The 21,552-nt window shown below is 39.4% G+C and overlaps 1 protein-coding gene across 1 annotated transcript in view; it reads right to left on the bottom strand.

Moving 5' to 3' along the window:
• Window positions 1-8,741: 8,741 nt before the first annotated feature.
• Window positions 8,742-21,552, bottom strand: part of rab10 (RAB10, member RAS oncogene family) — an 82,135-nt gene continuing 69,324 nt past the window's right edge. Inside the window, exons 4-6 of the mRNA XM_072563331.1 lie at window positions 19,264-19,353; window positions 14,520-14,621; window positions 8,742-10,376 (exon numbers count right to left, since the gene is read on the bottom strand). Of these exons, the coding sequence (XP_072419432.1) occupies window positions 10,293-10,376; window positions 14,520-14,621; window positions 19,264-19,353 (276 nt within the window). The 3' untranslated portion in view covers window positions 8,742-10,292. The remainder of the gene's footprint in view (window positions 10,377-14,519; window positions 14,622-19,263; window positions 19,354-21,552) is intronic.

Below are 21,552 nucleotides of genomic sequence, written 5' to 3'. Positions count from 1 at the left end.
GATTGTCTGTGTGGAGTTTGCACATTGTCTCTGTGTCTGCGTGGGTTTCCTCAAAGTGCTCTGGTTGGCCCATAGGGTCAGTATGGACTTGTTGGGCCAAATGGCCAGTTTCCCTACTGTAGGGAATCTAACGTAATCTATTTGCAACATGGCTTTGTACAGGAAGGTCTCTCAAACTTGAGGAAGTGACAAAAATGATTGAAGGCGGCAGGACAGTAGATGTTGACTAGATAGACTTTAGGAAAGCCTTTGACAAAATCACTCTTGTCAGGCTGAAACAGGTGAGGTCACACAGGATCTGCAGTGAGCTGGTAACATGGATACAGAGCTAGCTTAGTAATAGAAGACAGTAGCAATGGAAAAGTGATTTTCTGACTAGAGATCTTAGACTAGTGGCATTCCACAAGAATCAATGCTGGGATCCCTTACCATGTTTTGTCATATACAACTGATTTGGAGGAGAATATCAGTGGCCTGATTAGTGAGTTTGCACATTACACAAAGACTGCAGGAGTTGCAGATAGTGAAGATTGCCAGAGGATACAGCAAGATATAAACTGGAGACTTTGGTGGATAAATGGCAGGTGGAGTTTAATCTAGACAAATGAGAGGTGATGCTTTTTTGGAAGGTCTAATGCAAAAGTGAAATATACAATAAATGGCAAAACTTTCAGAAGCATTAACATAGACAGATCCAAGTGTACATGTCCACAATTCCCAGAAAGTGGCAAGATGTGGATAATGTGGTCACAAAAGTGTATGTTATGCTGGTCTTCATTGATCGGGGAATAGAATATAAGAGCTGGCAATTATCTTTCAGCTGTATAGAACTTTATTTAAGCCACATTTGGAATATTGTGTACAGTTCTTGTCACCACACTACCAGAAGGATATGAAGGCTCTGGAGAGGGTACAGAAATAGCTTAGCAGGATGTTGCTTGGATTGAAGAGTATTAGCTATGAGGAGAGATTGAATAATCTCAACAGCAAGATCAGATTACAATATACAGGTTAGAGTGGATGAGGGAAATAGATAAATTGTGGTGGCTAATATCACACTGACATTTCTGAGAAAAGAGTTTAACAGAGAAAGAGACTGGGGGTAGCGGGGGAGTTAGATTGGAGATGGATTAATTTATCTCTGGAAAAGGGAGAAGTGAGCACAGGACAAAGATGAAGAAAAAAAGTTAAGCTTGCCTGTTAGTTACAGAGAGGTGATAGCATCAGGAATGCCTGCAGGATGGAATAACACACAAGCCTCTCAAGTATTTTTTTCAAACTCATACCCTATCACTGTCACAAACTGGAGCAGAGATAAAGATTTTTTTAAAAAAAGGAGCTTCAGATTATTTAGCACTCACTCTGGAAACACTCAGGTTATAATTTCAATTGGCTATGAAAATCACTCGCATCAGCCATCAGAACACAATTCCTTTTACATATAGATTTAAACGCATTCAATTCCAACGATCCACCTCAGCCTGTAACGTGTTTGTATGCTTAGATGTATGTGTCTCAGGATACTGGGATGAGTTTCATCTTTTAATAATCACCAGTGAGTTTTCAAAAAAATGACAAGCTTCTTGATAACTTCAGGTCTGACTGGCTTATTTCCTCTTGGCTGTGCAGTGTCAAGAAGATATTGAATTCGAGGGGAAGGTGTGTGGGGGAGCCGGGGAGGGGTTTGTGGAAGAAAGTGTACATATTTTCAAATTTCAAACTGTTATCCTAACTCAGAAGTGAAAGAGAAATTTATTCACCCCCTCAGACCTGATTGTAGAAAAATATACTGTTTCAACACAATTATTCAAGACTTCTGGTATTTGACAGCAATTTTACTTTTAAAATACTCTGCTATGTGTGGAACTTGATCAAAGTGTTAATTCCACACAGCTTTTTACCCATTGTCACCCTACCCAATTCCAGACCACCATGTGTTTTGCAGGATTAAACATTTGAATGGCCTTCCCAATAGCTATACCATAATCTGCATGATAGCAGAAAGATAAGCAATAGAGGCAAGCTCAGTGCAAAGCAAAATGGCAAAGGACAAGTTACATTTGTATTTAAACAATTCTGAGATGTTAGGTTCACATTACATGAAGAAAGAGCGGAATTCATATAACAAAGGCTAAAAGGCCTTCACAGCATCCCCATGTTGCTCTGAATATTTGTGTTCTAGATGATTTCTAATCAACCTGTTCAGAGATGCTATGATACATGTTGAGCAAGTGGGATTTAAACGTAGGCCTCCTGATCCTGAGGAAGGGAAGGATACTATCACTGGACCAAAAGAGCCCAATACTTGCATACTAAAATGAGCTGCATCCCCAAAACAAAGTTGTACAGGATCGAATACAATATCGACATCAACCTGACAAGATGAAAAAAATTGCCCAGTTTGTCCTTCCTTAAAATGCAGGACAAATCCAATTATCAACCCATCAGTCCACTTTGAATTATCAGCAATGTAATAGAAAGTATGGTCAATGGTGCTCAGGTAACACTCCACAATAAGCTGCTCACCTAGCAATCTGCTAGGAACTCTGAACTTCAGTCTTCATTACAGCCCTGGTCAAAACACAGATTAAAAAGTCCAGATATGAAGGAAGAGCCAGGCTTGACAAGCCAGAAAGTGACCAAAAGTGGCTTAAGGGAACTGACATAAAATATAAAATGGGAAATGGGGGAAAGCTCTGCACTGTTTGAACTCCTACTAGCACAAAGATAGATGGTTGTTACTGGAGGTCAATCATCTCAACTCTAGGAAATTGCTGTAGACGTTTCTCTTGGCAGTGCCTAGGTTCCACAATTTTCAGTTGCTTAACTAATGATCTGGGGAAGGGCATATGTTTAGAAGTGGGCAAGCTTGCATGTGATTGCACAATATTCAATACCCTTCGCAAATCTTCACAATGAAGCAGTTTATATCCAACTGTAGCAAAGCCTGAAACAATGCAAGTGGCAAGTAATATCCCCTTGAAATTTAATAATATTGGCATCAAGGAGACCTAGGTAGCCGAGAGATTACCTGCTAATAATGCACTGTGCCCTGCACAGGAGAGTTTAAATCTTTAATGCTCTAGATACTAAGGAAATATCCCTACCTTTATTTCAGAAAGTCTGTACTTAAGTTGTACCTGTGTCTGTTGTAACACATCTAAAAATTATGACCTTGAACGTTTTGTTTTCATGCTAACTTACATACTCATCAACAACCTGAGCTACAAAATCTTCTCAAAAAATCAATATTTTTAGAGGCTAGTGATTTAAAAGTATCCATCACCATTGTTGAATCTGCTCTGAGGCAGTGAGTTTGTGGTAATGGAACGGAACACCTATTTGGATGCTGCCTGAACTGCTGTGCTCTTCCAGCACCACTCATCCAGAATCTGGTTTCCAGCATCTGCAGTCATTGTTTTTACCTTTTTAACTAGTCCAGAGGCCTACCCTAATGCACTGTAGCACACAGGTTGACATCTACTACAGCAGCTGGTTGTGCATAAATTAATAAACCTGGAATTAAAAGCTAGTCTAGTGGTGACCATTCTCAATTATCATAAAAATCCACGTGGTTCAGTAATGTCCTTCAAGAAGAGCAATCTGCCATCCTTACTTGGTTTGGTCTGCATGACTCCACACCTACAATATGGTTGACTCTTAAATCACCTTCAGAGATGGCCTCACAAACCTCTCAGCTCAAAAGTAATTTGGGATTGGCAATAAATACTGGCCTTGCCATTAACACCCACACACAACGTGGAAACAGACCCTTTGGTCCAACTCATCCATGCTGCCCAGACATTCTAACCCAATCTTGTCCCATTTGCCAGCACTTGATCCATATCCCTCTGAACCCTTCCTATTCACTTACCCATCCAGATACCTTTTAAATGCTGGATTGTACCAGCCTCCACCATTTCCTCTGGTAGCTCATTCCATACACTACTGTTTGTGTGGGAAAAATTCCCCCTTTTATATCTTTCTCCTCTCACCCTGAACCTATGCCCTCTAATTCTGAACTCCCCCAGCCGAAGAAAAAGACCTTGTCTGTTTATCCTATCCATACCCCTTATGATTTTATAAAAACCTTATAAAAAGGTCACCTCTCAGCCTCTGACACTTCAGGGAAAACAGCCCTAGCCTATTCAGCCTCTCCCTTTAGCTCAAATCCTCCAACCCCAGCAGCATCTTTGTAAATCTTTTCTGAACCCACCCAAGTTTCACAACACCCTTCCGATAGGAAGAACACCAGAATTGAACGCAATATCCCAAATGTGGCCTAACCAATGTCCTGTACAGCTACAACATGACCTCCCAACTCCTGTACTCAATTCTCTGACCAATAAAGGAAAGCATACCAAATCTCGTCTGCACAATCCCAGCTACCTGTGACTCTACTTTAAAGGAGCTACAAACTTGCACCCCAAGGTCTCTTTGTTCAGCAACACTCTCTAGGACCTTACCATTAAGTGCATAAGTCCTGCTGATTTGCTTTTCCAAAATGCAGCATCTCACATTTATCTAAATTAAACTCCATCTGCTACTCCTCAGCCCATTGGCCCATCTGATCAAGATCCCATTGTAATCTGACCACTACATCTTCAATTTTGGTGTTCTCTGTAAACTTACTAACTATATCTCCTTTGTTCGCATCCAAATTATTTACATAAACGAAGAGCAGTAGACCCAGCATCGATCCTTGTATTACACCACTGGTCACAGGCCTCCAGTCCGAAAAGCAACCCTCCACCACCTTTAAGTCAATTCTGTATCCAAATGGCTACTTCTCTCTGTATTCCATGAAAACTAACCTTACTAACCAGTCTCCCATGAGGGACCTTGTCGAATGCCTTACCAAATCTCATATAGATCTCTCCACCCTCTCAGGTCACAATCCACACTCTTGATGAAGGGCTCTTGCCTGAAATGTTTATTCTCCTACTTCTCAGATGCTACCTGAGCGGCGGTGCTTTTCCAGCACCATACATCCAACTCCATATAGATCACCTCTACTGCTCTGCCCTCATCATTCCTCTTTGTTAATTCAAAAAACTCAACCAAGCTTGTGAGTCATGATTTCTAGTTTCTACCCTGCTGTTGTTAGAATACTGAATGTACTCTCAAACTCTTAACGACTGCCTGTACCTGTGTTTTTGTTTTTGCCGCTGTTTACCTTTTACTATCTATGCTACTTAACTCTGATCTGCCTGTATTGTTCGCAAGACAAAGCTTTTCATTGTGCCTCGGTACACGTGACAATAAATTCAATTCAATTCAAAGCCATGCTGACTATCCCATATCAATCCTTGCCTTTCCAAATACATGTAAATCCTATCCCTCAGAATTCCCTGCCATGTCTTTACTATTCCCCCAAACCTCCCCCTCACTGAGGATGAACGTTTAGTCCTCAGCAAAGGCCTCACCTTCATCCCGCTACATTCCCGGATCAATGAGTTAGACACGCATCACAACTTTAAACATTTCCTCTGTCACCTCCGCGCCCGCTTTTTCAATTAAATCTCCTGCCCCAGAGAACCTTTTCTCTCACTATTCCCCACACCTCCGTCCAAGGTCCCAAAGGGATCCTTCCACATCTGAGAAATTTACCCGTACCTCCACCAAATGTCATCTACTGTTGTACCCGATGTGGTCTCCTCTACATTGGGGAGACAGGACACCTACTTGTGGATCATTTCAGAGAACATCTCTGGGACATCCGCACTAACCAATCCCACCGCCTCATGGGAGAACACTTCACATGCAGGTCATGTGCCTCCTCCATCGCCAAACCCTTATCACGGGACCCTGGAGAAAGAACATCTCATCTTCTGCCTTGGGACCCTACAACCACAGCGGATCAATGTGAATTTCATCAGTTTCCTCATTTTCCCTCCCCCCACATTATCCCAGTCCCAAGCCTCCAACTTTGCACCGCCCTCATAACCTGTCCATCACCTTTCCCCTCCTCCCTGATCTATCACCTCCTCCCTCACCTTCATCTACTTAACGTATTCTCAGCTACCTTATCCCTCAACTCAATTCCCCTCCCATTTAACTCTCAGCTCCCCTGCCCAGAAGCCTCATTCCTGAAAGGCTTATGCCCGAAACGTCAATTCTCCTGCTCCTCTGATGCTGCCTGACCTGCTGTGCTTTTCCAGCCAGACATTCTCGACTAATATCCAGCAACTGCAGTCCTCACTTTCTCCTCAGGATTCCCTCCAACAACTTTCCCACCACCGATGTCAGGCTCACCGGTTTATCATTTCCTGCCTTTTCCTTACCACCTTTCTTAAACAGTGGCATCACGTTAGCCACAGTCCAGTCTTCCGGCTCCTCACCTGTGACTATCAGTGATACAAATACCTCAGTAAGGGACCCACTTCCCTAGCTTACCAGAGTTCTAGAGTACTCCTGATCAGGTCCTGGGTACTTATCCACTTTTATGCGCTTCAAGACACCCACAGCACCTCCATTTCAGTAATATGGACATTTTTCAAGATGTCCTACAAATAAGAATTAACATTCTGCGGCTAACCACTGTCTACAAACTAGGCTGAACCAATTACAGAATTCTGGAGGCTGAAAATTATATGGTTATTCACATTTTGACTCTACAAAGCCTGACCACTGTCAAGAAGGCACACATTAGGATTACAATGGTATACTTCCCAATTACCTGGATAAGTGTAAGTCCAACAATACTCAAGCAGCTCTAACTGCACAAAAAAAAAATCTTCATTCACACACACCTGCTTCCACATTGTTGGGATTCTATGAGGACAATGATGAAGAAGTTCAAGTGCAGCATTAATGGACTGTACGGGCTGGTTAGATTCACTGACCGGTTCCTGTGCTGCAAATCCAGTATAAACATGAAGTCATCCATTTTGGTAGGAATAACAGTAAAAAAAATTGCAGCATTCTGCTGTGCAGAGGGACCTGGGTATCCTTGCGCATAAATTGCAGAAGGTTGGTTTGCAGGTGCAACAGGTAACTAAGGCAAATGGAATTTTGTCCATCATTGCTCAAGGGGTTGAGTTTAAAAGCAGGGAGGTTATGTTACAGCTGTAGGGCGCTGGTGACGCCATATCTGGAGCACTGCATGCAGTTTTGGTCTCCTTACTTGAGAAAAGATGTACTGGCACTAGAGGGGGTGCAGAAGAAGTTCACTAGGTTGATTCCAGAGTTATGAGGGTTGGCTTATGAGGAGAGACTGAGTAGACTGGGATTATATTCATTGGAATTTAGAAGAATGAGGAGGAATCTTATTGAAACATAAAATTATGAACTGAATAGATAAAGTAGAAGCAGGGAGGTTGTTTCCACTGGTAGGTGAAACTAGAACAAGAGGGCATAGCCTCAAAATAAGGGGGAGCAGATTTAGGACTGAATTGAGGAGGAACTTCTTCACAAAAAGGATTGTGAATCTGTGGAATTCCCTGCCCAGTGAAGCTGTTGAAGTTTTCTCATTGAACGTTTTTAAAGCCAAGATAGATAACTGTTAATTCCTTTACTGCTCAAAACGTTATGGTAAGAGGATGGGTAAGTGGAACTGAGTCCACAAAAAAGATCAGCCATGATCTTATTGAAAAGGCAGAGCAGTTTCAAAAGCCAGATGGCCTACTCCTACTATATTAATTCCATATTCTCAAATCCTCTAATTGGACATACACATCATAAATTAAAAGGGAGGAAATTAGACTCAACTTCTGGTACAACTGGATATTTGTCTGCGATACTAGTAGATAAGTTCAAGTAAGATAATGACAAAGTCTGTTGGTTTTTGTCTAAGCTCATGACTAAATGACCACTTGGATGAGGGGCTCAGAGCACTTCTCTCCAAAGAATTGTAATAGTTCTTTGGAAAAGGGGAAGAAAAAAAACTGACGCGAAAACACCATTCACCTCTGCAAAAACGTTCATGAAATGCTCAGTTATTGCTGTCTCCACCTATTACAATTCCATTAGCAAACATCTGCCACAAAGCTAATCCAAAATTCTGTTTAACAAAAGCTTCAGCACATAAGTCACATTAACTCAGAAAAATAGATTATCATTTCATATAATAGGTATCACACAAAGTTTAAAAAGCTTACAAATAAATAAAACTAAAGATAGAAATATTGCAAAAAGTGAAACATACTGGCATAGTTTTATCATCTTACAGGAATCACCAGCCCAAATATCAAGCACAACATTAAACGCATTTTAGGCTGAATGGCAATATTTTAAAATTCTGGTCACCTACACATGACAGAACTAAAAATTAACCATTGGCACAAATGACAAAGCAAATTAAATCAGAAAATTATTTTGAACTTCGCAAACTACAAACTTTATCCTAGCAACATGGTCAGGTACAACTTGACGTGGCTGATGATTTCTCCAAACTGCAATTTAAATTGGATCATAATAAATGGAGAGAGAAATGGACAGTCCCAAAATAACAATGGACTCAAGAAATCTCAACTACCTACACGTGCATTAAAAACAAAACAGAATGCTTAAAACATAAATATTGGTGTAAAGTGGTACTTAACAGCAATTCAATCATTATAGAGCTTCTTACTCTATTTCAAGCAGTTTAATATTTCCTCAAGTTAAATTAGCAATTTCAACATTCCAATTTCAAATGACTTTAATTAATTGCCTTTAGTATTTCTTGATTTACCAGCATAATATGGGTAAATATACAAGCCAACAATATTCTATTTTCCCAAGATTCAGTAACATAACAGTAAACATCTAGAAATATTTTATTGACAATTTTAGTAATTAGAAGTATTAAACTACAGTCTCCCGTGCAGGAATGGACTGCTAATGAGATTTATTCAATTCTGTGTTGGTCATCACAAGGTTTACAAATGATCCCAAAGAACTGTACATAAAGGCTAAGCACCACTATATTAGGCAACAGCCCATCAGCGTAAACAAATAACTGATTACATTGGTTACTTTGTATATTCCCTTATGTTCAGTGTGGGATAAAAAAATTAGGGTGAAAGCAATGCACAATACAAGAGGACTGGGGTCAATATATTAGAAACATAACCATTTCAGTATTGCCAAAGATTTAAAATTGGTTTTATCAATTTGAAAAGCACTGACCAATCCAGTAAAGGCTGTAAATGTACCGCTTGAAACATACATTTCATGTCCAAATGACATTACATAACCTGTAATCCCCACATTTAAGTTTCTCATCTATTTCAAATGGAAAGCAGCCTTTCAAAAATGTTAAAACCATACTGCTTAAAAAAATCCCAAGAAAGTTTAAGCAGAAACCACCACCTGAAGGGTAGAGAAAGAAAGTGACAAAAAATTGCAATGAAGTGACAAGAAAACATATTTTGCTATTTGGAAGCTGCACAACATATAGCAAAGCTTAACAAAACTTAACTGTTAGTGGCTTAGAAAACACAGATTACCAACAGGCCAATCACATGATACCTACTGTGATATGCCAATGTTGGCAGCAGACAAAAGAACATGTTTCAGGTTGCAGAACTGCTAACTCATCAGGATACAGTCTACTATCTTTAAGAAATTAACTGAAAGACAGTTATCCCACAGAATTTTCGTTGGTGCCCCAAATTATGGAAAATTGCACATTTAAAGAAATGAGAACCACATCACCCTAAATAAAAAAAGTAGTACTATTACATGCATTCATAAATTTCCAATTTTCTCCTCAATAGCATAAAAACCAAGTCTGCATAAACAGCAAATATTGACCAAGAAATACTGGAGTTTACCACAAAAAATTGTGTTCAGACATTGGCAGCTATAATGTATTAATATCACAGCAAGTAGATATTAAAACAGCCAAGTCTGAAAAATGGTCTTCTACCTCTAGTCGTTCAGTTACGCCTGTTTCCAAATAAGGCACAAGACAAAATTAATCCAACCTATAAAGGAAAGCAGTCTACACGGGTGTCTCATATCCCACTTTTTGCACAAATGTACAAATTAAGAAGTACATTATACACAAGAGAAAATTCCACTGTTGTACAAAAATTTGTTAATTCTAACTTTTATTCTTATACAATTTGCTGAGTTGAAACCATTGTTACTTCGATAATGAATTTTAACTATAATACAACCAAATGTAGTGAGTTGAGCACGCACATTTAAAATGAGACAATAAGTCACAGACATGATTTTATACAGGTTTTCAAAATTGTGTGTGTCAAGCAGGCAAGATGTAAGAAGGGTAATGAGAATTTTGTTTGTTTTAATGGGAAAGAACATTTTAGATAGAATGAATAAAGTGGATTTTCACATAGCGTTCAGCTACAGCATTTCTTCAGTCCTGTTCCACCACCTGTGGTGCTGATATCTACATTTTCCCTGTCGGGTTCTTTTACAGGGGTCTGCAGAATAAAAACAAAAAGAATAAAAGGAACCTTTTAAAAGGAGTCATCTTGAACCATGCAGGTCATATTACACTGAAAATCTGAACAAGACGATACACAATACCGCACACTCAAACATGAGATAATTACAGTTTGCTTCATCTTAATTAATACAGACATCTCTGACAGTTCATCCAATGTTGCAGCCATTTGGTTAAAAGTTGAGGAGAATATGGCTCCACTTGTCTACTTGGACATTCATTATCAAGACTGATCATTATTCAAAGAATTCACATTAAATCAGTAATAAAATGTACCTTTCAACAGCTTGAACCATAGTAAATTCTTCTAAATTTATTTTCAAGCAATATTCTTGAATGATCAAATCTGTAATCCTAATGATCTTAAATATCCTACTAAAATTAATAATATTCCTTCTCCCTAGGCCATAAAGTTAAAAATTCTGCAACCTTCCCACCAGTGGTCAGTAAGGATCAATACTGCGGTCTTTCTCTGCACTGCATCTATTGTTTAAATGTTTCTCTTGAGTTAATGACAAGAATCAAATGTAATATTTAGGTGGTGTATTGTGGACACTAGTTTCTCTAACAAACACTCTGCAGTTGAAGCTACTTGTGTTCAACATTTATGGTTCTTTGAATGCTGCCCTGCATATCTTAAAAGTAACGAGGATATAACTTCCACTCGATTGCCAATTCTGCCAAATTGTTTTACATAGCAGGGTAAGGTTAAATAGGTGGAGGAACGGCATTGCCAATTAGGGATAGTATCACAGCTGCAGAAAGGGAGATTGTCGAGGTGGGCTTGTTTGTCTACAGAGTCAGTATGGGTGGATGCCAGAAACAGCAAAGAAGCAGTCACTTTATTAGGAATCTTCTACTGGCCCCCCAATAGCAACAGACACACTGAGGAGCAGATTGGGAGGCAGATTTTGGAAATGTGCAGAAGTAACAGGGTTGTTGTCATGGGTGATTTTAACTTCCCTCATATTGATTGGAAGTCTACTTCGTTCAAATAGTTTGCATGGAGCAGTGTTTTTTCAGGTGTGTCCAAGAAACGTTCCTGATGCAATATGTAGATAGGCCAACTAGACTAGAGGCCATATTGGACATGGTGCTTTGCAACAAACCATTGCAGTGGTCAGATCTCTTGGTGGTAGTGCATTTTGGTGATAGTGATCACAACTCCCTGACCTTTACCATAGTCATGGAGAGGGATAGGAGCAGATGGTATGGGCAAGAATTAATTGGGGGATGGGGGATTACATTACTATTAGGCAGAAACTGAGGCATCTAAATTGGGAACAGAGGTTCGCAGGGAAATGCATTACAAATGTGGAGGGTGTTTAGGAAGCACCTGCTGATAGTACTGGACAGGCTTATCCCACTGGCAAGGAGAGAATGGTAGATTGGAAGAATCTTGGATGACAAGGGATGTGGAACATCTCTTCAAGAAAGAGAAGGAAGCTTATTTAAGGTTGAGGAGGCAAGGATCAGACAGGGCTTCAAAGAGTTACAAGGTAGCCAAGACGGAAATGAAGAATGGACTTGAGGAGAGCTAGAAGAGGGCATGAAAAAGCTTCAGTGGGTAGGATTAAGGAAAACTCTAGTGTGTTCTACACTTATGTGAGGAACAAGAGGGTGGTCAGAGTGAGGGTAGGACTGATTAGAATAGTGGAGAGTACCTGCGCTTGTAGTCAGAGGAAGCAGGGGAGGTCCTCAATTAATAATTTACTTCAGTATTCACTACTGAGAGGGACCTTGACATTTCTGAGGACAGCGTGAAACAGACTATTATGCTCGAACAGGTTGATGTTAGGAAGGAGGATGTGCTGAAAAGTTTGCAAAATGTAAGGATAGATAAATCCCCTGGGCCAGACAGGGTATACTCTAGATTACACCAGGAAGTGAAGCAAGAGATTGCTGCGCCTTTGGTGATGATCTTTGCTTCCTCACTGTCCACTGGAGCTGTACCAGATGACTGGACGGTGGCAAATGTTACTCCCTTATTCAAAAAAGGGAATAGGGATAATCCTGGGAATTACAGACCAGTCTGAAATCGGTGGTGGGCAAATTATTGGAGAGGATTCTGAGAGACAGGATTTATAATTACTTGGAAAAAAAAGTCTGATTGGAGAAACTCAGCATGGATTTGAGAGGAGCAGGTCATGCCTCATAAGCCTTACTGAATTCTTTAAGGGTGTGACAAAACACACTGATGAAGGTACAGCAGTGGATGTGGTGTACACAGATTTCAGCAAGGTGTTTGATGAGGCTCCCCCTGTCTGGTTCATTGAGAAAGTAAGGAGGCATGGGATACAGGGAAGCCTTTGTGTCTGGCTACAGAATTAGCTGGCCCATAGAAGACAGAGGGTGGTGGTAGTTGGAAAGTATTCAGCCTGGGACATTCATAGGATCAGTTCTGGGATCTCTGCTCCGTGTGATTTTTTTGAATCCTCCTTGGACGAGGAAGTGGGAAGGTGGGTTAATAAGTTTGCTGATGACATGAAGGTTGGAGGAGTTGTGGATTCTGTGAAAGGCTGTTGTAGATTGCAATGAGACATTGACAGGATGCATAAATGGCAGTTGAAGTTCAACCTGGAAAAGTGTGAAGTCATTCATTTTGGAAGATTGAATTTGAATGCAGAATACAGGGTTAAAGGCAGGGTTCTGGGTAGTGTGGAGGAACAGAGGGATCTTGAGGTCCATGGCCATAGATTCCTCAAAGCTGCTACCAGAGTTGATAGGGTTGTTAAGAAGGCATATGATGTGTTGGCTTTCATTAGCAAGGGGATTGAGTTGAAGAGCCGTGAGGTAAACTGCAGCTTATAAAGTCCTGATTAGAGAACACTTGGAATATTCCCTGTTCAGTTCTGGTTGCCTCATTATCGAAAAGATGTGGAAGCTTTAGAGGGGATGCACAGGAGATCTACCATTATGCTGCCTGGACGAGAGGACATGTCTTACGAAGAAAGGTTGAGGGTGTTAGGGCTTCTCTCATTGGAGTGAAGAAGAATGAGAGGTGACTTGATAGAGGTGTACAAGATATTGAGAGGCATAGATAGAGGGGGCATACAGAAAATCTTTCCCATGGCTGAAATGTCTATCACGAGGGGGCATAATTTTAAAAGGTAACTGGAGGAAAGTTTGGGGAGATTTCAGAGGTAGGTTCTTTACACAGGTGGGTGTGGAATGCACTGCCAGCAACGGTCATAGAGTCAGATACATTAGGGACATTTAACTGACTCTTGGATAGGCACATGGAAGCTTGTACAATGAAGGCTATGTAGGTTAGTCGCATCTTAGAGTGGGAGAAGAGGCTGGCACAACATCGAGGACCGAAGGGCGATACTGTTCTACGTTCTATAATCAAATGAGAAGCTCCCTGAACCAGTGCAATAGAACAGTTAACACAACACAGTTGCATTAAAAGGTACTTTTAAGAGTGGTAATTAGATGTAGTTTTATTACCAAAGCAGAAATCACAATGAAGTTTTGTGTACCATCAAAACTTTTGAAAAATTATGTCCACCATCTCATAGCAACCCAAACTTTAATTAAAAAAACACTGAAAATGTTTACAATAAATTATATTGAGCAAATTTCATTTGTACATTGTTGTCAGTAAAGTAACAAAATGTAAAACCTCCAATAACCTGACTTCTTACTGTCTGTCTACAAACAAGCTTAATTTCAACACAGTCTTTTCAATCTGTCATGCATTGGTGGAATAATCAGAAACTTATGCTCATTGTTTTGACCTGCAGGCACAGCTAATTTTGCACCCTAGACCAAGTTCCAGAGCAAATTTTTCAAACCATTTACAAACCTGAAGTTTGTTGAATCTGTGTGATTGGCACACTTACATCTAAAATTCCCAATTTTTACATTGGTTTAGCTGATTTTATTCAAATCTCTGTATAAGTTAACAGGCATTTGACAGTAGTATTGCCACAACCAATACATGACAATTCTAGAACTGTCAGAAATAGATGAGTACAGAATATTAATTGCTTAATAAGATTATGTGGACCATATAAATAAATCCTGAACTTTTAAACAAAAGACACTTTGTTGAAGTGGTGCAAAAAATCAGGAAACCTGCGTGAAGTGAAACACAAATCAGCTCATCAATAGTTACCTTTCGAAGTATGTCTTCTGCTAATGTGAGGAATGCTTTCTCAATGTTGATATTAGCTTTCGCACTTGTCTCGAAAAACCTAATCCCATGTTCTCTGGCAATCTAGAATGAAACACATTCGCCAAATCAGATGGGATATTAAAGTATACATTAAAAGAATAAACCATCCAGCTGCTTTCAGTGATATTAAGCCATCTTAAAATATTGCATTATGCATTTACACTTGACAAACTCAGCAATATTGGCAAGTATGAGATATGGTGCAAAAAGGTGCAACAGTGGCACAGATTCAATGATCAGTTGATATTATTAACAAGAGGTAAAGTTCAATTACTCTATTCAAATCTGATTATAGGGTTATTTTGCCCCAGAAGTCTCCATAAGCAAAACACCTGACAATTGTTTAGAAATACTTCAGTCATAATCACACAATGATTGATCTGAGTGTTGGCGCTGTAATATTATTAAAACAGTATGGCAGACAGCATTTCCCAGTGTCATTCCAATTGGATACTTGGAACATAAATGTTATTGCTCCACTGCCGTAACCCTATTTTAATTTCCAGATTTCTCTTTCTGTCCCAGAGCAAGTAAGCTCATAAGCCTTAGATCACGAAGAATCATAGCATCTTTCTCCACAAGAGATATAATTGATTATATATAGCCTGAACAGAATCACACTCTATCCATGGGATAAGGTGAAATGACACACCTCCATGAACTACTACAGCTAGTAAAAGAATTGAATCAATGGCATTGAACTTTTTTTTTTCATCATTCGTTCGTGGAAGAGGACATCACTGGCTAGGCCAGCATTTACTGCCCATCCCTAATTGCCCAGAGGGCAGTTTAAAAGTCAACCACATTGCTGCGGGTCTGGAAACACATGTAGGCCAGACCAGGTAAGGATGGTAATCTTCCTTCCCTAAAGGACATTAGTGAACCAGATGGAATTTTCTGACAACAGACAATGAATTTATGGTCATCATTACACTCTTAATTCCAGATTCTTTTCTCACTGAACTCAAGTTCCACCAACTGCAATGGCGGGATTCGAAGCCTGGTCCCCAGGACATTACTGGGGTCTCTGGATTAATAGCCCAGTAATAATACCACCACCAGGCTACTGCCTTTCATAAACGTTCCACTTCTTAAATGTTGTTGGAGCTGCATTTATCCAGGCAAGTTGATAACATTTCATCAGACTCCTGATGGGTGCCTTAAATCTATTAGTAGTAGGAACAGGGGTAAGTTGTTCAGTCCCTCAAATCTGCTCCACCATTCAATAAGGTGGTGGCTAATCCTTGCAAATGGTGCTCAGACTTTGGACAATCAGGAGACGAGTTACTCACTATAGTATTCCCACTTCTGAATTTTTCTTGTAGTTATTTATAAGGCTGGTTCAGTGCAGTTTCTGGTCAGTGGTAACCCAGAGGATTTTGATAGCAGGGGATCCAACAGTGGCAATGGTCTCTTGTTGGAGAAGGTCACAATCTTAAGTTTGGGTGGCACAATATTAGACCCCACTTATCAACAAAAGCTTGAATGCTATCTGGGTCTTGCAGCATATGTAGATAGACCACTTTAACATCTGATAGGTTTTTAATTGTCCTGAACATTGTGTAATCAGCATCCTTACTATTGATCTTGTGATAGAGAAAAGGCCATTGATAAAGCAGCTGACAATGATTGGGACTAGGACACTATCCAGAGCAATCCTTGCAGTAGTATTCTGGGACTAAATTGATTGGTGTCCAACAACCAACTTCTTTTTCTTTTATAGAGGCATAGGCATAGCCATAGCCATAGCCATAGCCATAGCCATAAAAACAACCCATCGACAGAGTTAAAATACAGCTTTTTTCCAGGTGGAGAGGCGAGGAAACCAAAGCAAACAAAATGCTTCACAAATGTTTAAAAAAAAGCTATGTTGACAAACAAAGCATCCATCCTGCTCCAGTTAATTAGTATCCAATCTTAAGCATTTGAAATGCGGCGCAGGGGGAAGAAAGAAAATGCATCAGAACGGATGCAAAAAGACAAAATGAACACAATCCTAAAATTAGTACCATTGCTACTAGGAGTTTAGCAAAAATATTTATATATTTGTTTTAGGCCAGCAGTCTTTATAATTAATGGAGTAATTTAAATATGATAATTTGTTCCAACACAAAAAACTCAACAACCAATTTACACACAGTATGACTCAATAAACAGCAGCAAGATGATATAAAAATTATGGTCAAGAAATAAATTATGGTTAGCACAGCAACAATGGTTCCCTTGGGTTTTAAAAACATTTAGAGGTGCTACTTTAAAATTTGCAAGAGGTGATGGAAAGTGCCTTGGTTTAACACTGCATCATGAAGACAAAAATTCAAACTCTGTAGATGTAATACTGGTGAGATAACTAGCAAGCTAAAAGATCCTAGAAAGGATATAGATTTCATACACCTGACAGGCATCCTTGCAGCCAAATTAAGTACGCAAAGGTGGTAACTGCAGTGTGTATTTCTGAATTATGAATTAAAACAAAACAGCTTCAGCCAGCATCATGATTGAAGGCAGTACAGAGTGATTCCCCCAAAGAACATACTAAATTGAAGCCATGCTTAATTTCCTGACAACACTTGCTCAGCCCATCAGTGCTCATGTTCTAATCATAAATGACCCTTCCACCTTCTCAACACCTCAACAGTCACAGTTAAACTGTATTCCAGCTTCTACTTTCAGCTAACATTTGATCTTTCTCCAATATAACATGCTGGACCTGCCTCTCGTCCGAGTTGGGTCACAGTTCGGAATTGTGCGTAGGAGGGGCACCCAGATCAAAAATACTTTTCTCCCAAGAGTACACAACTCTAAGCAGTGATTGATGGAAAAGTGACTTGAGAAAGGGAGCAAAGACGGTATGGAACAAAGAAAGTATGGAACAAAACCCAAAATGCTTAAACAAAGACATGGGCAGGGAACAAACATGAGGGCTGTAAAAGGTCACGAAGGCCATATTTGGATTGGATGCTGTAAATTAAGCAAAGTAAGCATAAGCAAACTTAAAATCAGAGATTGAGGGGAAAGAAAATAAAAATCAGCATGCATTGAGGGGTGGATAGGAAAGGAAATTTAAAAATCACTATTTATTTGGACTGCCTGCACAGAAATCTTAAAGTGGTTCTGGACAAATGTTTGCTCACTGAGCTGGAAGGTTCGCTTTTAGACATTTCATCACCATACTAGGTAACATCAGTCAACTGTTGGTGAAGTATGGTGACAAAATGTTTGAAAACGAACCTTCCAGCTCAGTGAGCAAACTTACATCCAGAACCTCAACCCGAGCTACAAATCTTTTCAAAACTCACTATCTTAAAGTGGTATAAATTTTGAAATAAAGTAATCACTTCCAGTTATTTAAGTCGCTAGCGCAATAAGAGATTTAAAGAGTAATTACTTAAAAACTGAATTAAATACAACATTTGATCCATATTGCATGACTTCATAGAAATTAGGGAAATTCAAACGAAGAGAGCTCCAACCACGCAGTGCTTCTTTAGAAGCATTTCAGATTTAGCATTTAGAAGCGTTCAAGAACGGCTTCTTGCCAGCTATTGTTAGACTTCTGAATGGATCTCTTAAATTTTAAATCTAATGTTGATCTTGCTTTTGGTGAACTTCTTTGCAGATGTAACACTGTATTCCTCGCTCTGTTCAATCAATCTACAATCTTGGTATGTTATGATCTGCCTGTACTACACGGAAAACAAAACATTTCATAAAGGAAAATGGAGGACAGGTATTTTCAGATAGAAATTTTAAGAAATGGATTCATCCCTGGGATGTTTCACATATTACCTATCAGTAAGTTGACAATGGCACAATCAGGGTTTTGAGCTGATGTACACGTACTAAACACTAAATTGGGGAAAGTGCGAGATACATTACAAAGGAAGGAAATAATTGTGTCAAATATAAGATCACTGTTTATTTCATCAATTCAAAAATGAATACTTCAAATGAAGAGGAAACTGTACAAAGCCAAAATCCCATAATAGTTTTCTTCCTAATATGTGCCTACTTATTATTTGTACCAAGACATGACAAACATTCTCTTCAATCAGAAACCTTTACAGCTTGATCTTAGGTAAAGTTATGGTCATGGACTTAAGCCCCCAAAAGGTTTCAATGCAAGATGAAGAACTGAATGGAATGTTGAAAATACAGTCATTGTTGCAATGTAGGGAAACCGTAAACAATGAGTGTACTCAAAGTTCTGAGAAACAGCAAGATGATGAACTGTTAGGTTTATTATTTTAGGTTTTGTGAGCTAAGCAATTAAACTTTAGCCAGGACACTGTCTTCATTTTTTGAAACGTGGCAGGCATCTCTTGTGAACTAAGAGGTGAAATGGGGTCTTGAATTAATACTTTAATGAAAACACAGCACCTCAGAGTGCATCATTTTCTCAGAACTGCAATGAAGTATCAGACTCCATTAAGGAGCATCAAGTCTATGAAGGAGGTCATGACACAGCCTTCCATGTCAGAAAGAAGTGTTACTAGAGAGCTAAAACCAATATTTCAAGAAGGAATACAAAAGCAGGTGACATTCAACTAAATCATGTTAGATTGTGCAGATCTGTCTGCAGCCCTCAGATCTTGCAATTACACACTTTATCAAAGAATGGTTGTTGCAAAAGTCCATAAAGAACATTAATATGTTAAAACAACAATACTGGACAAGCAATTACCTGCTCTCCTTTTGATTTTTGCACCACTCGCTTGTCTTCCATGTCACATTTGTTGCCTAGCAACATTCTCTCTACATCTTCATTTGCATGCTGAAAAATAGGTTTTGGTTGTCAGTTTACAAGCACTTCTCTAATTAAAGTCTGATTCAGCATATATCAATATCGCACCAAACAGTTGTCCATCCTGTAAATGAGCAAATTGTTTAAGGACTATTTGGTTTGCAAATTATTAAACCATCCATATTATTTTCCAAATTCCACATCTGGAAAAAAACGATTAAAGTTGCTACAACAGATTTAAATTACCATTTCTTCTCAATTAGAAGAACAAATGAGGCAAAGGAAGTAAAGTCATATAGTCATAGAGCCATACAGCATGGAAACATGTCCTTCAGCCCAACTTATCCATGCCAATCAGGTTTCTTAAACTGAACTAATCCCATTTGCTTGCATGTTAGTTTTCAAAATGGTACTTGGATTCATTTGCAAAACGAACCTTTTATTAACAATCTTTCCTCAATTATGTTTGATGTCATAAACTAATTCTTATTTACATAGAAACATAGAAGATAGGAGCAGGCCACTCAATGCCTCAAAACTGTTGCATCATCCAATACGATTACAGCTGATCTTCAAGCTCAATACCTTAATCCTGCCCTCCTTCATATTCCTTGATGCTTCTAGTCACAGAAGCTATACATATCTACTTCCTTCTTGAAAACACAATGTTTTGGTCTTAACCAGTACTGCGGCAGAGAATTCCACCGTCTCATCTCAGTCCTAAAAGGTTTGTCCCTGAAACTCCTTAAACTATGACCCTGGTTTTAGTCACCACTGGTAACTTATTAGAATGAATTATTGATTAAATAAACCTGACAAACTGCTTCTGATGCTAAACTAAATACAGCTTCATATCTATATAAGTGACAATATCATTGCCCTTTTCAAAATTCAAATTTTGTTAATGGCCAGTGTAGGAGTAGAACCAGGAAAAGAATTAGTTTGCCCCTCCAATTTCAGTCCTAAAATTCTTTTGTTGGAGACAGCTAACACGGCGTCTGTGTAACATGGTTGTTACTTGCTACTTATTATGTTCCCTACAGTGTGGTAACAGGCCATTTGGCCCAACCAGTCCACACTGACCCTCCAAAACCACCCAGCCCCATTCCCCTACATTTACCCCTGACTAATGAACCAAACACTATGGGTAATTTACCATTGCCAATTCACCTGACCTGCACATCATTTTGACTGTGGGAGGAAACCGGAGCACCTGGAGGAAACCTATGCAGACATGTGAGAATGTGCAAACTCCACACAGACAGTGGCCCAAGGTGTGAATAGATCCCGGGTCCCTGGCGCTGTGAGGCAGCAGTGCTAACCACTGAGCTATGGTGCCACCCAAGCGTATGAGCTCAAGGTTTAATGTTCTTTAGATCTTTTACATGAAGGCACAGACTGCTGATGTGCAGAGTTGCCAACAGAACAAAATAATTTGAGACTCATGAGACTCGGGGAAAATATACTCAAAGTTGAAGGCGGTCAATCCTTTAGGGCACTGCTCAGTTAACCTGCAATCATGCCCTTCAACGAAGAACAACAGTCTCCAACACCTGCCATTTTCCTTTATATTAGGTACAAGTTTAGCAATTAAAGAGAATTAAGAACAGTTCACTACATCTAGTAACTCCCACTGACCTTAAATCTCATTTTAGCTCCTTTGTGACAAGAGTAGTCAATCTCAATTCTGGAATTCAGCCCCTTCCCTCCAATTTTTGATCAGAAGATTCAAACACTTGTAAGCCTCTGTCGTTAACTTTATCAATTCCACTCTTCCTAACATACCACTATTCCATTCAAATTCTACAACTCTTCCCACAAGTCGGCTTCACTTTCTGCCGAGCAAGTCACTGATATTGACTAGTCAATTGTCCATTCACACGAAAGTTATTAAATTTTGGAATCACAAAAAGTAGGAAAAGGGAACATCGGTTAATTTAATGCCACTACCAAGAACTTGTTTCTCAGTGATAATTACAGACAGTTCTGCTCTGACGCATTAGTTCCGTTCCTGCAACCGTGTTATAAGAAAATCACATAATAGCAGCAGCATTTAAACTAATGGGGCAAGAATCGCATTAAAAATCAAGAATCACATAGCGAATTCACATTAACTAAACACACTTTATAGAGGAATAACCTGCATACAAAACACATTTCCAAGATACTGCAGTGGAGGCAAAAAACAATAAAAATGTTTTAAATGGATAAGAAAAATTTCTGGCTGTA

The sequence above is a fragment of the Chiloscyllium punctatum genome, chromosome 3 (genome assembly GCF_047496795.1).
Source record: "Chiloscyllium punctatum isolate Juve2018m chromosome 3, sChiPun1.3, whole genome shotgun sequence".
Lineage (NCBI taxonomy): Eukaryota > Metazoa > Chordata > Chondrichthyes > Orectolobiformes > Hemiscylliidae > Chiloscyllium > Chiloscyllium punctatum.
Note: the sequence above shows the minus strand (reverse complement) of the source record. Positions and strands in the feature narration are given on the sequence as shown.